Source organism: Somniosus microcephalus, chromosome 9, assembly GCF_052327205.1.
Source record: "Somniosus microcephalus isolate GS21.2 chromosome 9, FLI_Smic_1.0, whole genome shotgun sequence".
NCBI lineage: Eukaryota > Metazoa > Chordata > Chondrichthyes > Squaliformes > Somniosidae > Somniosus > Somniosus microcephalus.
Genome location: NC_140995.1, coordinates 108584086 through 108602658, shown reverse-complemented (window position 1 = coordinate 108602658; position 18573 = coordinate 108584086). Strand labels below are relative to the sequence as shown.

The 18573-nt window shown below is 46.1% G+C and overlaps 1 protein-coding gene and 1 long non-coding RNA gene across 4 annotated transcripts in view; one reads left to right on the top strand and one right to left on the bottom strand.

Moving 5' to 3' along the window:
* Positions 1 to 2798, bottom strand: part of LOC147112584 (uncharacterized) — a 48313-nt gene extending 45515 nt beyond the window's left edge. Inside the window, exon 1 of the long non-coding RNA XR_015079525.1 lies at positions 2708 to 2798. This is a non-coding gene — a long non-coding RNA (uncharacterized LOC147112584). The remainder of the gene's footprint in view (positions 1 to 2707) is intronic.
* Positions 2799 to 2973: 175 nt separating this feature from the next.
* The window catches only part of cad (carbamoyl-phosphate synthetase 2, aspartate transcarbamylase, and dihydroorotase), a 112927-nt gene continuing 97327 nt past the window's right edge, over positions 2974 to 18573 (top strand). For all 3 annotated transcript variants that reach the window (XR_015079524.1, XM_085996984.1, XM_085996983.1), the window contains exons 1-3: positions 2974 to 3084; positions 17063 to 17202; positions 17930 to 18059. Coding sequence is in view for 2 of the 3 variants with exons in the window: in XM_085996984.1 (XP_085853110.1) it covers positions 2976 to 3084; positions 17063 to 17202; positions 17930 to 18059 (379 nt within the window). In the remaining variant the exon portion in view is untranslated. The remainder of the gene's footprint in view (positions 3085 to 17062; positions 17203 to 17929; positions 18060 to 18573) is intronic.

The window sequence follows — 18573 nt, the reverse complement described above, 5'->3', positions numbered from 1 at the left end:
ATTCCCCGGCCCGCCAAGGTGCAAGCCGCCCAGCAGTTCCCCCGGCCTACCACCATCAAAGGCCTCCAGGAGTTCTTGGGGCTGATCAACTTTTACAACCGCTTCATTCCCGGAGCGGCCTCCCTCATGCGGCCCTTATACGAAACCCTCCGTGGTAAGAAAGACAGAATGGCGATCGAGTGGTCGGCGGACATGTTGACCGCTTTCGACTCGACCAAAAAGGCGCTCGCCGACGCCACCATGCTCGCTCACCCACAGCCCAACGCCAGGGTGGCCCTCACCACGGACGCCTCCGACCACGCGGTCGGCACCGTGTACGAACAGTGGGTCGACGGGGCCTGGCAACCGTTGGCCTTTTTCAGCCGCCAACTGCGCCCCCCGGAGGCCAAATACAGCGCCTTTGACCGCGAGCTCCTCGCACTGTACCTGGCAGTCCGCCATTTTAGATTTCTTCTGGAGGGCCGCCCCTTCACCGCGTTTGTCGACCACAAACCCCTGACATTCGCGATGGCGAAATCTGCGGACCCGTGGTCAGCCAGGCAACAACGCCAGCTCGCCGCGGTGTCCGAATTCACCACGGACATCCGGCACGTCTCCGGTCGAGACAACGTGGTGGCCGACTGCCTATCCCGCCCCGCCGTCCACGGCGCCCACCTGGCAGTGGACTATGCTCAACTGGCAGCGGAGCAACGCACCGACCCCGATCTGCTCTCCGCGCCCACAACCCTCCCAGGGCTGCGACTGACCGACGTCGCCTGCGGCCCGTCCGCCGTCACAGTCAAACGCGACACCTCCTTAGCGCAACCACGCCCCGTAGTCCCGGCGTCCTGGCGAAAACGGGTGTTCGACATCGTCCACGGCCTCTCACACCCCGGCACCCGCGCGTCCATTAGACTGGTGGCCAACCGATTTGTCTGGCGCGGCCTGCGCAAAGATGTGCGTGTCTGGTCCAGATCCTGCATAGCTTGCCAGCGTGCCAAAATCCACCAGCACGTCAAAAGCCCCACTCGAGGAGTTCACCGTGCCAGAAAGAAGGTTCGACCACGTCCACATCGACCTCGTCGGCCTCCTGCCGCCATCACAAGGTCACACGCACCTGCTGACAATCGTGGACCGTACCACCCGCTGGCCTGAGGCCATTCCACTGACGTCCACCACCACCGCCGACATCGCGAGGGCGTTCATCGGTACCTGGGTCGCTCGGTTCGTCGTCCCCTCCGACATGACGTCGGATAGAAGCCCGCAGTTCACCTCTGATCTGTGGGCCGCCATCGCCCGAAACCTCGGGGTGGCCGTTCACCGCACCACGGCTTACCACCCCCAAGCCAACGGACTGTGCGAGCGATTCCACAGGTCCATGAAGGCGTCCCTCCGCGCCAGCCTCGAGGACGAGGCTTGGATCGACCGCCTCCCGTGGGTGCTACTCGGCCTACGCTCCGCGGTCAAGGAAGACCTGCAAGCCTCGGCGGCGGAACTCGTGTACGGCCAGCCGCTGCGCGTACCTGGAGAGTTCCTGCCCACCGCCACGACCCCCTGGTCGGCTGACCAGCAACGCCGCGCTTTCGCCAACCGAGCACAACAGTTCGCTCCGGTACCCACCGGCCGGCACGGCGAACCAGCAACCTGCGTACCACCTAGCCTGCACATGGCCAAATTTGTTTTTGTGCGCCATGACGCACACCGAGGACCTCTACGGCCCCCATACGACGGACCCTACAAGGTACTCCAGACGGGGAACAAGTTCTTCCTCCTCGAAGTGGGCGGCAGAACTGACAAGGTGTCGGTCGACCGGCTCAAGCTGGCGCACCTAGAGCCCGACGAACCCGTTCAAGTGGGCCAACCCCCACCGCGGGGCAGACCGCCTAAGAGCCCGACGCGTCCGACCGCCCCGCTCCCGACACCAACCGCCAAGAGCCGTTCCGGCCGTGACATCAAGCCGCCATGCCGGTTCGTACACTCCCTACTAGCGGATTCTGGGGGGAGCTGTGTGGCGTACCGATCACAGAAAGGACACAATCCGCTTTCCGGTCCGTAGACTATAAATCAGGCGTCATGCCTTTAAGAAGGATCACACCTTTAAGAAACTCGATCTGCAACATAGTTAAGCCCAGAGCGGGGGAGGAGCAGTCGAAGCTGTGCACTGATGAAAGGCAGTCGGACTTTGTGTAGTCTCTGACTCCATTTTGTGTTCAGCATGCAGCCTCAACAATTAAAACCATTTCTGTTGAACCTCTCCGAGTTCAGTATTTTTTGCTAGGAGTACAAGTAGACTCCTAAAACACAATGAATGAGTCATACTCATATGCTTGAAACTTACAGGTTGTCCATTGTTTATAATGACAATTTGGTAAGAAAATATTTCTGTAATTTTACACAGGAAAATATACCTCAACATAACCGTTAAGTCTCTCACTACCGGCCAAGCCTCCTTAACGTTGAGCCTGATAACCATGAATTGAGTTATACTGTATAAAATACCGCCAGACTTCGCCTACACCTTCCTCAGACAAATTAAACCTCACCGAAATGTTAACCCCTCCCTTAGTTTGCATGCAAACAATACTATTATACCCCATTTTATTTAACTCCGTTTTGCCGTGATCATGTCCTGCGCACATGTTCACCGTCTCCATCGCTGGGACTAAAGTTAGGTACGTCACTTCCTTCGTTCAGCGGCATGTGCAAGCCTGTATGAGTGGAGCTGTACCTGTCGTCGGCGTGGATGAACAGGAGCGCATTCTGTACATTTTCCTCAGCCTATCTTCACGGGTTGTCCGGGTCCATTGCAATAAAGAGCGGACGATCAGAGGGACCGCCCTTGCTTTGATTGACAGCCGGGTGGAATCTCCCCTTTGTCCGGACAGAAGCTTGTGTTGCAGTTTGTGCCGGCCGTGGGGCTCACGTGTTAGGCCCCGTGCGAGTTACAGTCAGTGAGGCACTGGGAAGGGAACAAGGGACGCGCTGTAGCAGATAAGATGCCGGGGAGAGTTGTACCTGAGGAAATGGCTACGCTTTTCTTGGAAGACGGCTTTTCTTTCAAAGGCAGACTCTTCGGCGCAAGTGCCACCGTCTCTGGCGAAGTGGGTAAGTTTACTCGGTGTCGATCCTTGTATATGTGTAATACCGCAGTTCTTCCACGAGATAAAACTTTCTAACGATGCCAGCGTGGAGGACTTAAGTCAACATTGTAGAAACGCTTCACACCGCAACAGATCAAACGACGAACACGTGGGATTTTAGGTCGCAGTTTAGCTTTATAAAGGTTTTGAATCTTTAAATTGTGATTTATTATGTGGGGCCCATCGATTTTTTGATATTTTGGTTGCAGTGTTTTAGGGATGTCCATGTGTTTGTATCATCGTGGATTGTGCAGATGAGCGCCATGGTGTCGGGGGACAACATATATGAAGTTCAAATCCATGATCTCATTAGTTTGCATATATCTCAAGTTGCTGATACAACAGGCATCAATTATTTATCCACCAGTGAGGTAATAATGCGAAGCACATTTCTTTGCAAACCCGCAAGACCCGGAACAGGACAAACAAACATGTTAACACGTTTGGTTACCCTTGCTGCAAACATGCACATGATAGCTTACTCTTGTTGTAAACATGCATCGAACTTTCTGCATTAAAATGGTGAATGGAAGCCTGTGAATTCCTGTGTATGTATCAAAGCCTTTTTAAAAAATAAAGTGTATGTTTGCATGTATATATTTTTGTTAAATATTCAAAACGTCAGTAGTGGTGAATTAAGCTAAATCATGTATTTACACTTGCAAATTGATATTTGCGTATCATGCCATATATTATCATTTGCTTTATTATGTTTTATACAGTGAAAGTTTATTTTTTGAATACTGAAGTGTTCTGTTAGGGGAATCTAATGTTGATCTCTGTTAATATATTTAAATAGACCAAGGGAATTTGTTCTTGCAAAAACTGCAGTGTCCTATTTTGGGTACCACAGAAACCTGTTTGTTGAAAGAATAGATATCCAAACTTGATCTATTCTTAAAAGGCTGTGTATGATATACTAAATTTCAGCAAAAAATTGTTTGCTGCCGTAATGACTGTTAAGCATATTGCCTGTGTGGAACTAACATAAGAAGTAGGAGCAGGAGTAGGCCATACGGCCCCTCGGGCCTGCTCCGCCATTCAATAGGATTATGGCTGATCCGAATCTAGACTCGCGTCCACTTCCCTGCCCTCTCCCCGTAACCCCTAATTCCCTTATCTGCTAGGAAACTCTCTATCTCCGTTTTAAATTTATTTAATGTTGCAGCTTCCACAGCTCTCTGGGGTAGCAAATTCCATAGATTTACTACCCTCTGAGTGAAGAAGTTTCTCCTCATCTCAGTTTTGAAAGGGCAGCCCCTTATTCTAAGATTATGCCCCCTAGTTCTAGTCTCGCCCATCAGTGGAAACATCCTCACCGCATCCACCCGATCAAGCCCCCTCACAATCTTATATGTTTTGATAAGATCGCCTCTCATTCTTCTGAACTCCAATGAGTAGAGTCTCAACCTACTCAACCTTTCCTCATACGTCAACCCCCTCATCTCTAGAATCAACCGAGCGAACCTTCTCTGAACCACCTCGAGAGCATGTATATCTTTTCTTAAATATGGAAACCAAAACTGCACGCAGTATTCCAGGTGTGGCCTCACCAATACCCTGTATAACTGCAGCAAGACTTCCCTGTTTTTATACTCCATCCCCCTTGCAATAAAAGCCAAGATTCCATTGGCCTTCCTGATCACCTGCTGCACCTGCATACTAACTTTGTGTTTCATGCACCAGGACCCCCAGATCCCTTTGTACTGTAGCACTTTGCAGTTTCTCTCCATTTATTTAGATAATAACTTGCTCTTTGATTTTTTTCTGCCAAAGTGCATAACCTCACACTTTCCAATATTATATTCCATCTGCCAAATCTCTGCCCACTCACTTAGCCTGTCTATGTCCTTTTGCAGGTTTTTTATGTCCTCACTCACTGCTTTCCCTCCATCTTTGTATCGTCGGCAAATATGTTGCACTCGGTCCCTTCCTCCAAATCATTAATATAGATTGTAAAGAGTTGGGGTCCCAGCACTGACCCCTGTGGAACACCACTAGTTACTGATTGCCAGCTCGAGAACGAACCATTTATCCCAACTCTTTGATTTCTGTTAGATAGCCAATCTTCCACCCATGCCAGTATATTACCCCCAATCCTGTGATTTTTTTATCTTGATCAGTAATCTTTTGTGTGGAACCTTGTCAAATGCCTTTTGGAAGTCCAAATACACTACATCCACTGGTTCCCCTTTATCCACCCTGTATGTTACGTCCTCAAAGAATTCGAGCAAATTTGTCAAACATGACTTCCCCTTCATAAAACCATGCTGACTCTGTCCTATTAAATTATGTTTATCCAAATGCTCTGTTACTGTTTCCTTAATAATGGTCTCCAACATTTTGCCAACCACAGATGTTAGGCTAACTGGTAGTTTCCAGCTTTTTGTCTACTTCCCTTCTTAAATAAGGGTGTTACATTAGCAGTTTTCCAATCTGCCGGGACCTTTCCTGAGTCCATGGAGTTTTGGAAAATAATCGCCAATGCATCCACAATCCCTACCTCCACTTCTCTCAAGACCCTAGGATGTAGGCCATCAGGTCCGGGGGATTTATCCGCCTTAAGTCCCATTATTTTACCGAGTACCATCTCCTTAGTGATTTTAATCATGTTTAGCTCTTTCCCCCCCTCCATTGCCCCCTGTTTGTCCAGTGTTGGGATATTTTTAGTGTCCTCTACTGTAAAGACTGATACAAAATATTTGTTCAGCGTCTTTGCCATCTCCATGTTTCCCACCGCAAGTTTCCTGGTCTCATCCTCTAAGGAACCAATGTTCACTTTAGCCACCCTTTTTCTTTTTATATAGCTGTAGAAACTCTTGCTATCTGTTTTTATATTTTTTGCTAGTTTACTTTCATAATCTATCTTCCCTTTCTTAATTAATCTTTTAGTTATTGTTTGCTGGCTTTTAAATGCTTCCCAATCCTCTACCCTCCCACTAGATTTGGCTACTTTATATGCCCTTGCTTTCAGTCGGATACTATCCTTTATTACTTTACTAAGCCACGGATGGCTGTCTTTTCTTTTACTCCCCTTTTTTCTCAGTGGAATATATTTATCTTGAAAGATGTGAAATATCTCCTTGAATGTAGACCACTGCTCTTGTACCGTCTTACACTTCAATCTGTTTTCCCAGTCCACTTTAGTCAATTCTACTCTCATACCTTCATAGTCTCCTTTATTTAAGCTCAGTACGCTGGTTTGAGATCCAACTCTCTCACCCTCAAACTGAATTTGGAATTCAACCATATTATGGTCGCTCATTCCAAGGGGATCCTTTACTAGGACATTTTTTATTAATCCTGTCTCATTACACAGGACCAGATCTAAGATTGCCTGCCCTCTGGTTGGTTCAGTTACATACTGCTCAAGGAACCCATCCCTAATACACTCTATGAACTCTTCCTCAAGGCTGCCATGCCCAATTTGATTAGTCCAGTCAATATGAAAGTTAAAATCCCCCATGATTATAGCTGTTTCCTTTATTACAAGCCCCAACTATTTCCTGATTTATACTCCGACCAACAAGAGTTGCAACTGTTAGGAGGCCTATAGACTATGCCCACTAGTGACTTTTTCCCCTTATTATTCCTTATCTCCACCCAAACTGTTTCACTATCCTGATCCTTTGACCCAATATCATTTCTGACTATTGCAGTGATTCCATCCTTGATTAACATAGCTACCCCACCTCCCTTTCCTTCCTGTCTGTCCTTCCTAATTGTCAAATACCCTTGTCTGTTCAGTTCCCAGTCATAATCATCTTGCAGCCATGTTTCCGTAATGGCCACCAGATCATACCCATGTGTAGTTATTTGTACCGTCAACTCGTCTATTTTGTTAAGAATGCTGCGTGCATTCAGATAAAGAACTTTCAAATATGTTTTCTGACAATTTATTCCTGCTTTTACCCCTTTTACTACTTTACCTTTTATCATTATACATTCTGTCCCTTCCTGACACGCTTTGGTTTTTAATTCTCCCACTGCTACCTTGCTCTATTGCCTTCTCTGCTGTCATTTTTATTTTTCGCTCTCTTAAAACCTCCCCCCCAACTAATTAGTTTAAAGCCCTCTCTACAGCCCTAGTTACTCAATTTGCCAGGACTCTAGTCCCAGCACTGGCCAAGTGAAGTCCGTCCCAGCGGAACAGCTCTCTCCTGTCCCAGTACTGATGCCAGTGTCCCAAGAAGCAAAACCCATTTCTCCCATACCAGTCTTTGAGCCACACATTTAACACTCTAATTTTATTTACCCTAGGCAAATTTGCACGTGGCTCAGGTTGTAATCCAGAGATTATTACCCTTGTGTTTTTGCTTTTTAATTTGGCCCCTAGCTGCTCAAACTCCCTCAGCAGAACCTCTTTCCTTGTCCTATCTATGTCATTGGTACCAACATGGACCACGACAACTGGATCCTCCCCCTCCCCCTCCCCTCTCCAGCCCAGAGGAGATGTCCTTAACCCTGGCACCGGGCAGGCAACACAGCCTTCGGGACTCTCACCTCGACTGCAAAGAACCCTGTCTATCCCCCTAACGATACTATCCCCTACCACTACAACATTTCTTTTAATTCCCCCCACTTGAATGGCCCCCCGCTCTACGGTGCTGTGGCCAGGTTGTTCATCCTCCCCGCAGTCCCCGTTCCCATCCTCACAGGGAGTAAGAGCCTCAAACCTGTTGGACAAGAGCAAGGGCTGCGGCTCCTCCAACACTACCTCCTGGATCCCCGTACCTGCCTCACTTCTAGTCGCACCATCCTGTCCCTGGCCACGGACTACATCTGAATTAATTAATCTAATTGGTGTGACTACCTCCTGATACAGAGTCCAGGTAACTCTCCCCCTCCCTGATGTGTCTGTGTTTGAAGCTCGGACTCCAGCTCTTCAACACGGAGCCGGAATTCCTCGAGCAGCCAGCACTTACTGCAAATGTGATCACCGTGAGCATCAATGGTGTCCACCAGCTCCCACATATTGCAGCAGCAACACATCACCTGCTCTCCCATTCTATGTAATTAATTAAATTTATTAATATTTTTAAATACCCTCTGCCCCGATTCTAGATGATGAATATCACACCTTAGAAACTATAAACCACAGAATTTAAGTTTAAAAAGAGAGAAATACTCACCAGCCAATCACTTACCTGCTTTCTGGTGACGTCACACTTCGATTATTTTTTACCTCTCTCCTTCCCTCTGAGTTCCGAGTTCGGAGACTGGTACGCCTTACTGGTCTCTGGAGCCTTTTATAGCCCCGCTGCCGCTGCTGAATTCCCGCCGACGCTGTGAGGCCTTACCTGGTCTCTGGAGCCTTTTATAGCCCCGCTGCCGCTGCTGAATTCCCGCCGACGCTGTGAGGCCTTACCTGGTCTCTGGAGCCTTTTATAGCCCCGCTGCCGCTGCTGAATTCCCGCCGACGCTGTGAGGCCTTACCTGGTCTCTGGAGTGTTTTATAGCCCCGCTCTGCCGCTCGAGTTTCCCGCCGACGCTCTGTGGCACGTACACCAAGAAGATCTCAAGTTTTTTTTCTAGTCTCTGCTGATTTAGGTAATCTCGGGTGGGGAGGTAGTAGGACCACTACCCTTGGTATCAGTTCCCTGGACTAGTTAACGGAGACACCATCCAGGGTTCCTGTTCGCTGTCTGGTCCTGTGAGGTGCACATGTGGACTTCATGTAAAGATGAGGACTGGGATCAGTTGCGATGCTCATGATGGGCAAAAGACCAAACAACATTTGCAGTCTAGGGCTTGGTTTTGCTTTGCATTTGGGCCCAGTGAGATGCTTAACCTGGATGCAAACCAATTATACGGCTTAAAAGATTGCAGAATTTTGGGCATAAATGAGTTATGCGGGTAACTATAATATAGCCCGGTCTCAATCTTCTACACCTGCCCATTTGAAATCTTTTTTTTTAAACAAAGTTTTTGTTACCAATTTTGTCCCCAGTTGCATGGTTACAACCGTTAGCAATTTTTGGTTTAGGTGGCCCCATCACATAACATTGTCCTGTAACTATGCTCATTAAGTGCCACTTTCAGGTGCAATACTGTTAGAATGTTGCTACCACACATTTTTAGTTGGCTAAGTAAACTAGCGTCAAATAATTGGAAGCAGGGTTTCCATAAATTTCAAAGTCAAGCAGAAATCTTAAAAGTAGTATAATTAATTTGAGTTAGCAAAGAGAGTCTGGGTTCTGGCGTTGGATGATAAAATACAGCATTGGCTACCGTAACTGTTTAATTGAACGGCTATCGGGACGAGTAATTTTCGTAATATTGATTACTGCGGATAAGTGGTAATGGAGAACACCACCAACAACTTGTATTTATATAGCACCTTTAGCGTAGTAAAACTCCCCAAGTCTTTTCACAGGAGCATTATCAAACAAAATTTGACACTGAGCCACATAAGGAGCTAGTGGGGCAGATGAAAGCTTTTAAGGAGTGTCTTAAAGCAGGGAAGAGAAGTGGAGAGACATAGGGAGCGATTTCCAGATCTTAGGGCCTTGGCAAGTGAAGCCACTGCCACCAATGGTGGAGCGATTTAAAATCGAGGATGCTCAAAAGGCCAGAATTGGAGGAGTGCAGATGGGATAGAGGAGGTTACAGAGATGGGGAGGGATGAGGCCATGGAGCGATTTGTAAACGAGCATGAGAATTTAAAAATTGAGGCGTTGCTTAATCAGGAGCCAGTGTAGGTCAGCAAGCATGGGTGATGGGTGAACGGGACTTGATGCAAGTTAGGACACGGGCAGCAGAGTTTTGGATCGCCTCAAGTTTATGGAGGGTAAAATGTGGGAAGCAGGCCAAGAGTACATTGGAACAGTCAAGTCTAGAGGTAACAAAGGCATGGATGAGGGTTTCAGCTGCAGATGAGCTGAGGCAGGGATGGAGTCGGGTGATGTTACAGAAGTGGAAATAGGCAGTCTTAGTGATGGCACGGATATGTGGTTGGAAGCCCATCTCGGGTCAAATATAACACCAAGGTTGCGAACAGTGTGGTTCAGCCTCAGACAGTTGCTAGGGAGAGGGATGGAGTTGGTGGCTTGGGAACGGAGTTTGTGGTGGAGACCGAAAACAATGGCTTCAGTCTTCCCAATATTTATTTGGGAGGAAATCTCTGCCCTTCCAGTACTGGATGTCAGAGAAGCAGTCTGACAATTTAGAGACTAAAGGGGTCGAGAGAGGTGGTGAGAGAATGTTCCATAATACCTGGAGCGGAACTACTGAAGTACATTGTGATCTTGTATACAGGAAGCAGGTTCCAATTTGCATTCTCCATTGTTGATTGTCTGCTAAATAGGAAAAGAATAGCTTGTCAACTACAGTCATACCTGTTTATTTTCAACTCGCTCAGTTGTATTTCCAGTTTTAGCGCAACCATTTCTAAAGTCCCGTTTTTTCCCCTCGTTCCCTCCCCCCCCCCCCCCCCCCCCCCCCCCCCCCAAATACAGGAAACTTGGTTTATCCGGAGGTTAACTGTACGGAATGCTCGAGCCACCGGCAAAAATCAGGAGCCGTTTCGTTAGTTTTTTTTTCTTTTCGTTGCTTTTTTTTCCACCAGTCAGGCTCTGCAAGGTCTCGCTGAAGCTGTTGCTAAGCTACAGAGACGCTTGCAAGGTACGGCCGACTGTTTAGAAGCTGTTGCTAAGCAACAGGGTTTGTTGCCAGATACGGAGCTCAAAATCTCCATATGTTTCAACATTAGCGCTGGTTTATCCGGCAGTTTTGATGGGACGGCAACAGCTCGGTCCTGTCGGTGCCGGATAGCACAAAGTTTCCTGTATTTCCAGTTGTGAAAAGTTTGTTTTATTGCAATTTGATTTATTGGAATTCCCGCTTATATGCAACTATGGCGCTCAGAAATCCAGCTATAACAAGACTTGTCACCTTTTGAACCCGAGGCTTTCACCTCTCAATCCGATGGGTTCGGTGGTCAATGTGCCTAAAAACTTGGTTTTCACCTGTTTGTTAGTGTTGTGTGGGTGAAGGAGAAATGGAAATCAATTTTCCAGGTGGCTAAACAAGCAAAAGCGCCGTGACTTGTCGCTGCACGAGCACGTGGAAGTTTGGCACAGTTTGAAGGAATTGGAAAAAAAGAGGAAGACCTTGCATTAATACAGTTTTTTTTCTCCAACCTAGGGACATCCCAAAGTATTTTATAGCCAACCTTTTGAAGTGTAGTCACTGTTGCAATGTAGGGGAAACATTTTTTTGAATTGAGGATTCAAAAGTTAGTTGCACAGAAGCGTGGCATTTCTGAATCTCTGGTTTCTAGAATTTTGAAAAGAAAAGCAAACGTCTTGAAGCACTGGGGAAGAAATGAGAATAGGGATGGGAAATTGAAGCATGAAAGTAATTTGTCTGATGTTGATGAAGCGCTGCTAACGTGGTTTAATCAGAAATCCCAGTTGACGACTGCCTGTTGAAAGCTAAAGCAAAGAAATCAGCGTGGAAAGATTTTGAAGCATCGAATGGATTCCTGCGCCGCTGGAAAGTGAGATACAACCTTGTTTATAAAAAGCTGTGCCGCGACCAACCCGCCGCTGCTGTGTGGACTGAGGATGGCATCTGCCGAGAGATGACTGAAGCAGAAATTGTTTCTTCTCTGAACGACAGACTCGCCAACAGACTGCCGCGGATGTATCCGAGCTGCAAATTCCCAAAGTTAGAGGGGTAGATTTTCACTGCGTTCTGTGCCTGTTCATTGAGTCAAAAGATGGAAGGGGAAAGTTGATGATATCTGATCTCCTCCAAGAAAAAAACACAGAATTCTTAGCAGTATTAAAAAAAGGATACCGGGACGTGAACGTTTATAAATTAAGATGTTATTACTGTATCCACCGTTTCAAGATGTTATTAGAGTTGCAGTAGAGCAGGCAATAAGAGGCTGGTGGGGAATCTAAAAATAGCCACTGGGCACCATTATCACTAGATGGGGAAGGGGGTGAAAACAGTGGTTACCAGGGTCGGGTTCTGACTGTATAATAAGAATAGAATAATGGAAGTCATCAGGGTGTGGAGATGCCGGAGTTGGACTGGGGTGGACAAATGTAAGAAATCACACAACACCAGGTTATAGTCCAACAGCTTTATTTGAAATCACAAGCTTTCGGAGCGCTGCTCCTTCGTCAGGTGAAGTGGAGAAATGCATAAAGACACAGCTTATATAGTCAGAGAATAATGTCAGATGTTTACAGGTAATCTTTCCAACTGCCATTTATCGCACCTCAGCAGAGAGATAATCACAGCAGTCAAAGGTGTGAATGGTGTCCAAACAGGTCAGTCAGGGAAACATTACATCAAAGAACATGCAGATGCTGGGGTCTGTATGAAAAACAAAAAAACAGACAGAAAACACTTTTTTTGCTGGAAATCACAGCAGGTCCGGCCGCATCTGTGTAGAGAGAACAAGCCAATGTCGACTCGAGTCTGGATGACCCTGCGTCAGGTGGGGTTACATGTCGCGTGACATGAACCCAAGATCTCGGTTGAGGCCGTCCTCATGGGTGCGGAACTTGGCTATCAGTTTCTGCTCGACGATTTTGCATTGTCGTGTGTCTCGAAGGCCGCCTTGGAGAATGCTTACACGAAGATCGGAGGCTGAATGTCCTTGACTGCTGAAGTGTTCCCCAACTGGGAGGGAACACTCCTGCCTGGTGATTGTTGCGCGGTGTCCGTTCATCCGTTGTCGCAGTGTCTGCATGGTCTCGCCGATGTACCATGCTCCGGGGCATCCTTTCCTGCAATGTATGAGGTAGACAACGTTGGCCGAGTCACATGAGTATGTACCATGTACCTGGTGGGTGGTGTCCTCACGTGTGATGATGGTATCTGTGTTGATGATCTGGCATGTCTTGCAGAGGTTGCTGTGGCAGGGTTGTATGGTGTCGTGGTCGCTGTTCTCCTGAAAGCTGGGTAATTTGCTGCGAACGATGGTCTGTTTGAGGTTAGGCGGCTGTTTGAAAGCGAGTAGTGGAGGCGTGGAGATGGCTTTAGCGATGTGTTCGTCATCATCGATGACATGTTGAAGGCTGCGAAGACCATGGCGTGGTTTCTCCGCTCCGGGGAAGTACTGGACGACGAAGGGTACTCTGTTGGTTGTGTCCAGTGTTTGTCTTCTGAGGAGGTCTATGCGATTTTTCGCTGTGGCCCGTTGGAACTGTCGATCGACGAGTCGAGCGTCATATCCCGTTCTTACAAGGGCGTCTTTCAGTGTCTGTAGGTGTCCATCGCGTTCCTCCTCGTCTGAGCAGATCCTGTGTATTCGCAGGGCTTGTCCATAGGGGATGGCTTCTTTAACGTGGTTAGGGTGGAAGCTGGAGAAGTGAAGCATCGTGAGGTTGTCCGTGGGCTTGCGGTAGAGTGAAGTGCTGAGGTGTCCGTCTTTGATGGAGATTCATGTGTCACCTGACGAAGGAGCAGCGCTCCGAAAGCTTGTGATTTCAAATAAAGCTGTTGGACTGTAACCTGGTGTTGTGTGATATCTTACGGAAGTCATTAGGACAGGGACAAGAATGCAGTATTACAAGGATCACATTACCCAGGCAACCAGACAGAAGTTTGGGGACAGGCCAAGTGAAATTTACATATGTGACTGCTCGTAGCATTCAAAATAAATTGGTTGAATTAGAGCCATTGGTGATAACTGTACCAGTTAGACATATATGGCTAATCCTGGAATTTAATGCAGTTTGCAAGGGTATTCGGGAAGGATGGGGGCAGGGGAAGAACAGGAAAAGTGCTGTGCTGAGCACAGGATCAGACACAAGCAGATTGAGATGTTAGCTGTCCCAAAAGAGAACTGAAAAAGGACATAGCAGGTATAAGACGCGTCACACCAGAAAATTCTTCCAATACTATAACAGCAATATGGTAGGCAGGAAGAACACTAAAACCCTAAGGAAATCAATATGGTAGGCAGGAAGAACATTAAAACCCCAAGGAAATCAAGTGGAGGTGAAAATGATAATGAACAGGAGATAGTAATAAAAACAAAATGCTGGAAATACTCAGCAGGTCAGGCAGTATCTGTGGAGAGAGGAACAGAGTTAACGTTTCAGGCCAATGACCTTTCGTCAGATAGTAAACATGTACAAAGACTACTCCTTGGACAGTTTAAATAAGCTGCGCCAACGCTCCTGTGAAGCGCCTTGGGACATTTTACTATTGTAACCCCTTCACGGTTCTCTAGATATATGTGAGATGTGGTCTCTGTTGTAGACAGTATTCTATAGTCCAGTAAGGAGATCACTACTACAATGGCTTAATTCTAATTATCTTACTTTATAGTTTTAACGTCAGACAGTACAAGAAGATTACGGGTCAATGACCTAAATTAGACATTTGCATACATTAGAATGAATCTAGACATAATAAACATACATTCTCCTTCATGGGGATTCAAAGGAGAATCTGTCCCTGTGTCCAAATTCGAGTGCACTCTTTCGTTGGCGCGCTTAAGTTGGAGCTCATGGTATGTATAATGTCTGCAAGACTTACGACTCCGAACCCCTTCGTTGAATTCTCTTCACGATCACTGAATCCCACTTTGAGTTCTGGATGCAGAGCTACTAATACGAAGGGCGGCGGCCGAGTTTGGAAGCCCGGGACGGGATGCGGCAGCCATTTGCCTCCTGAGCCCTCTTTTCAGAGCTCCTGCCCTCTTTTCTTCCAGTCGCTCCCGTTTCCCGCTCGAAAAACCCGACTCCACCCCTTCCTCCTGGGGTTTCTGCCTGGAGACTGCGCAGCCTCACGGTCTGCAACAGTTGATACTGGTGCAGAATTATGGAAAGTCTGCTCTTAGTCACATTGTGTCCTTAAAAGTTCTTGCCGTACCTTCACATGGGCAACTTTAACCCAGGGATTTATAACAATGATAATACAGTGTCTAAGTTAAAGATTGATAACCACTCTTAGCGTACATAACATTTCCAGTGGGTATTACATCATGTTAAAGGCGCTATATAAATACAAGTTGTTATTCTTACAAAAGCAAAATACTCTGGATGCTGGAAATCTGAATGCTGGAAATCTGAAATAAAAACAGAAAATGCTGGAAATACTCAGCAGGCTAGACCCATCTTTTGTTTCTTTACGTGTCCCATTACCACCCCCTTTTGCCTTTCACCATCATTCCTTTTACCATTTAGTCACTCCTGCCTTCCACCCGATCACAGACCTTCACTTTTGTTCTTTCCTTCCCTGCCTCTCTACTTGCTTACAAACTATTCTAGTTTCCAGTTCTGACGAAAGGTCACTGACCTGATAGTTTAACTCTGTTTTTCTCTCCACAGATGTTGCTTGACCTGCTGAGTAGTTCCAGTATTATCTGGTTTTATTATTATTCTTGTTGGAGAGTTTAACCAACCTGTGCAATGACTACTTCTTGAAGAGTTTAACCAGGGAGGATGCTTAAAATAAACCATACACTGTTAAAATGCACACTGTGTATGCTCTGTGGCTTGAACAGCAGCAAAGCAGATATTCTAGATTGGCTCTAAGGACTGAAAAACAAATTCTCTTGGGTGTGCCAAAAATGATTTAAAAAGCAGCATTTAAACGGCCTACACATTGTAACCATACATGCAATGTAAACTAATGGACAGTCAGAGAGTTCTGCTCGCTTGTAGATGTGGAAACTATTGAACCTTCAGCATTAACAAGATTGGAGGTTATTGTAACCCAGATGATAATCCGGTAAAAATCTAATGGGCCAGAAATTGGTGTCGGGGGCTTCCCGCGGGTGCAAGCCCCCGACCTACCCTTACATAGCGCGCCGACAGTTGAAGCCTGGGCCTGCGTGCATTTCCTCTCTGTGGCCCGGTTCAGCTCCCGGTGCGCTGTGCTTGCGTGATCCAGCGCCGTAGTTAGTTCGATGAGCCGGCTGGGATCACGTGAGCACTGGGCAACCAATCGGAGGTTGCAAGAGTTCATTCATGTTTGATAGTAAGAACTGTCAAACTCATGAAAACTCCGGGCGCCCAAAACAGTACTTAAACTTGAAATAAAATTTTTAAAAACATCGCACTACTTAAATGAACTATAATTAACTTTAAAAAACTATTTTAAACAATAGTCTTTAAAAATAATAAACCTGTGGAAAAAATGTTCTAATTTTAATAGACCACTTACCTTTTAAAATGAAGTCCTTAGGTCTGCTTTTTTCATTCGTAAAAAGTTGAGGCCTTCACGCACGGGCAAACCTGTAAAAAAGACGGAAGTTCAACGCGCACGCGCAGACTCCTGCGCGCACGCGTTTGACCTCTGAACCCTTTGGTTCAGAGGTTTGGAAATGCCGGTTTCCCGCGCATGCGTAGTGCATGCAAGAAACCAGCACTTCCATCGGGTCCACGCGTGGGTACTCCGTCCGTACTCACGCGTTGGGACCCGAATTACTGGGCCATATCTGTGAACCTATGGAAGGATAGGGTAGCCATGTTTTACTCGCTCAGCATAACGATGCTTAAACTTCTTTTGAAATAATTAAATACTCTTTGTTAATAAATTAAGTTCTTAAATCTCTGGAACGAAGAGGATTAAAATACGCTGAGATTTGACCCGTGGCAGTTCAGGTTAATGTTTTTATGTATTGCCACACTGTGTTATGGCGGAAGATGTTTGTTTGTGGCTCAGCTGGCAAGTTTCTCATGGTTGGTTTATCAAGTTCAGGCCAGGTACATCCTTCCACAACAAGTGAAAATTCAGAAGTTGTCACAGGAAGTTTTCAGTTTTCATACACAAATTGGTTGCCAGTTGCAGGGCGGCTGTGCAAATTAAAGGAAGGATTGGAGCAAAATTTGAAAAAATACTTTTAAGAAAGTATAACTATCGGCCTTTATTCAATAAATATGGCGTCTAAAGACCAACTGCTGTATTTGTAACTTTACGAATGTACAGTTGTCAATGTAAATGGCTTAAGTAATGTATTTTCTTTTCAGTTTTCCAGACTGGTATGGTGGGTTACCCAGAGGCCTTGACTGATCCATCATATTTGTCCCAAATACTTGTCCTTACCTATCCATTAATCGGGAACTATGGCATACCAAAGGATGAAGAAGATGAACATGGGCTCAGCAAGGTACATAGCATGCAATAAACTATTGTGTATACTGATAATGCTTGAACTAGTCTATATAATCAAATCAGTTTGCAGTACTATATAAGTAAACCAGTGTCCTTGAATATAGGTAATCTGCTTTATTCTGGGTCAACTTTCAACAAGATTATGCAGTTACAAATGGCATTGGCCTGGCAGTAAGTTGTCTGTTTTTCCTCTGACCAGGAAATTATTCCTGATATAGACCTAAGAAAAACTGTATCTTCTCGACCTAATTCAGTAAAAGCATAGCATTTTTCTCTTGCATCCAGTAATCGTGTCTAAAATTAGGAAGGCTCTAGTATTTCTCATGTTTGGGACATTAATCACTTTGTTTATTTGCAAGGCTTATTTCTTGCCTATAGAAATTGAATGCATTTTAGACCTCCTTATTGCTGCTGAGTATGTGGATAGTTGGTAACTGATGGAAGTGGAAGAGATGGACAGCCCTTCAATTTAATTGTTCTCAGTATTGAGGTTGGCATGTTGTTTATCTGTTCATGCTGAAATGTATGGCAAAGTGAAGGGGAAGTTTCCTTTGAACAAGGCTGAGAGTTTGCGTATTGTGGCTGTTTCTAGATATTTGACCCTTTGGACCAAGTGACTGGGGTAAAGTTCTTATTTATATGAATAGGATGCACTGTATGAGAGAGAGGCCCTTCATTTTGAAGTCGGTGCGTGTGTTTAATTTTCATATTTTACTTTTTAGTGGTTTGAATCTGCCAAAATTCATGCTGCAGCACTGGTAATTGGTGAAAATTCGCAGAATCCAAGTCACTGGAGCTCGGTTCGCTCATTAGACCAGTGGTTGAAAGAACACGGAATTCCTGCATTGGAGGGTAAGAATCTTAACTCTTTACTCTGCATTCCTGATTTGCTTAATTTTAAAATATCAATCAAATCCTGTGGCATTACACACGGGACAACAAAACAAAATGGATGTTGCCAGGACTGGAGAATTTTAGATATGAGGAAAGATTGGATAGGCTGGGATTGTTTTCTTTGGAACAGAGGAGGCTGAGGGGTGACTTAATTGAGGTGTATAAAATTGAGAGGCCTAGATATATAAGAAGGATCCACCAGGGGGCATAGATTTAAAGTAATTGGTAGAAGGATTAGAGGGGAGTTGAGAACTTTTTTCACCCAGAGGGTGGTGGGGGGGTCTGGAACTCACTACCTGAATGGATGGTAGAGGCAGAAACCCTCATCACATTTAAAAAGTACTTGGATATGCACTTGCAGTGCTGCAACCTAGAGGGCTATGGACCAAGAGCTGGAAAGTGGGATTAGGCTGGATAGCTCTTTTTCGGCTGGCACATACACGATGGGCCGAATGGCCTCCTTCTGTGCTGT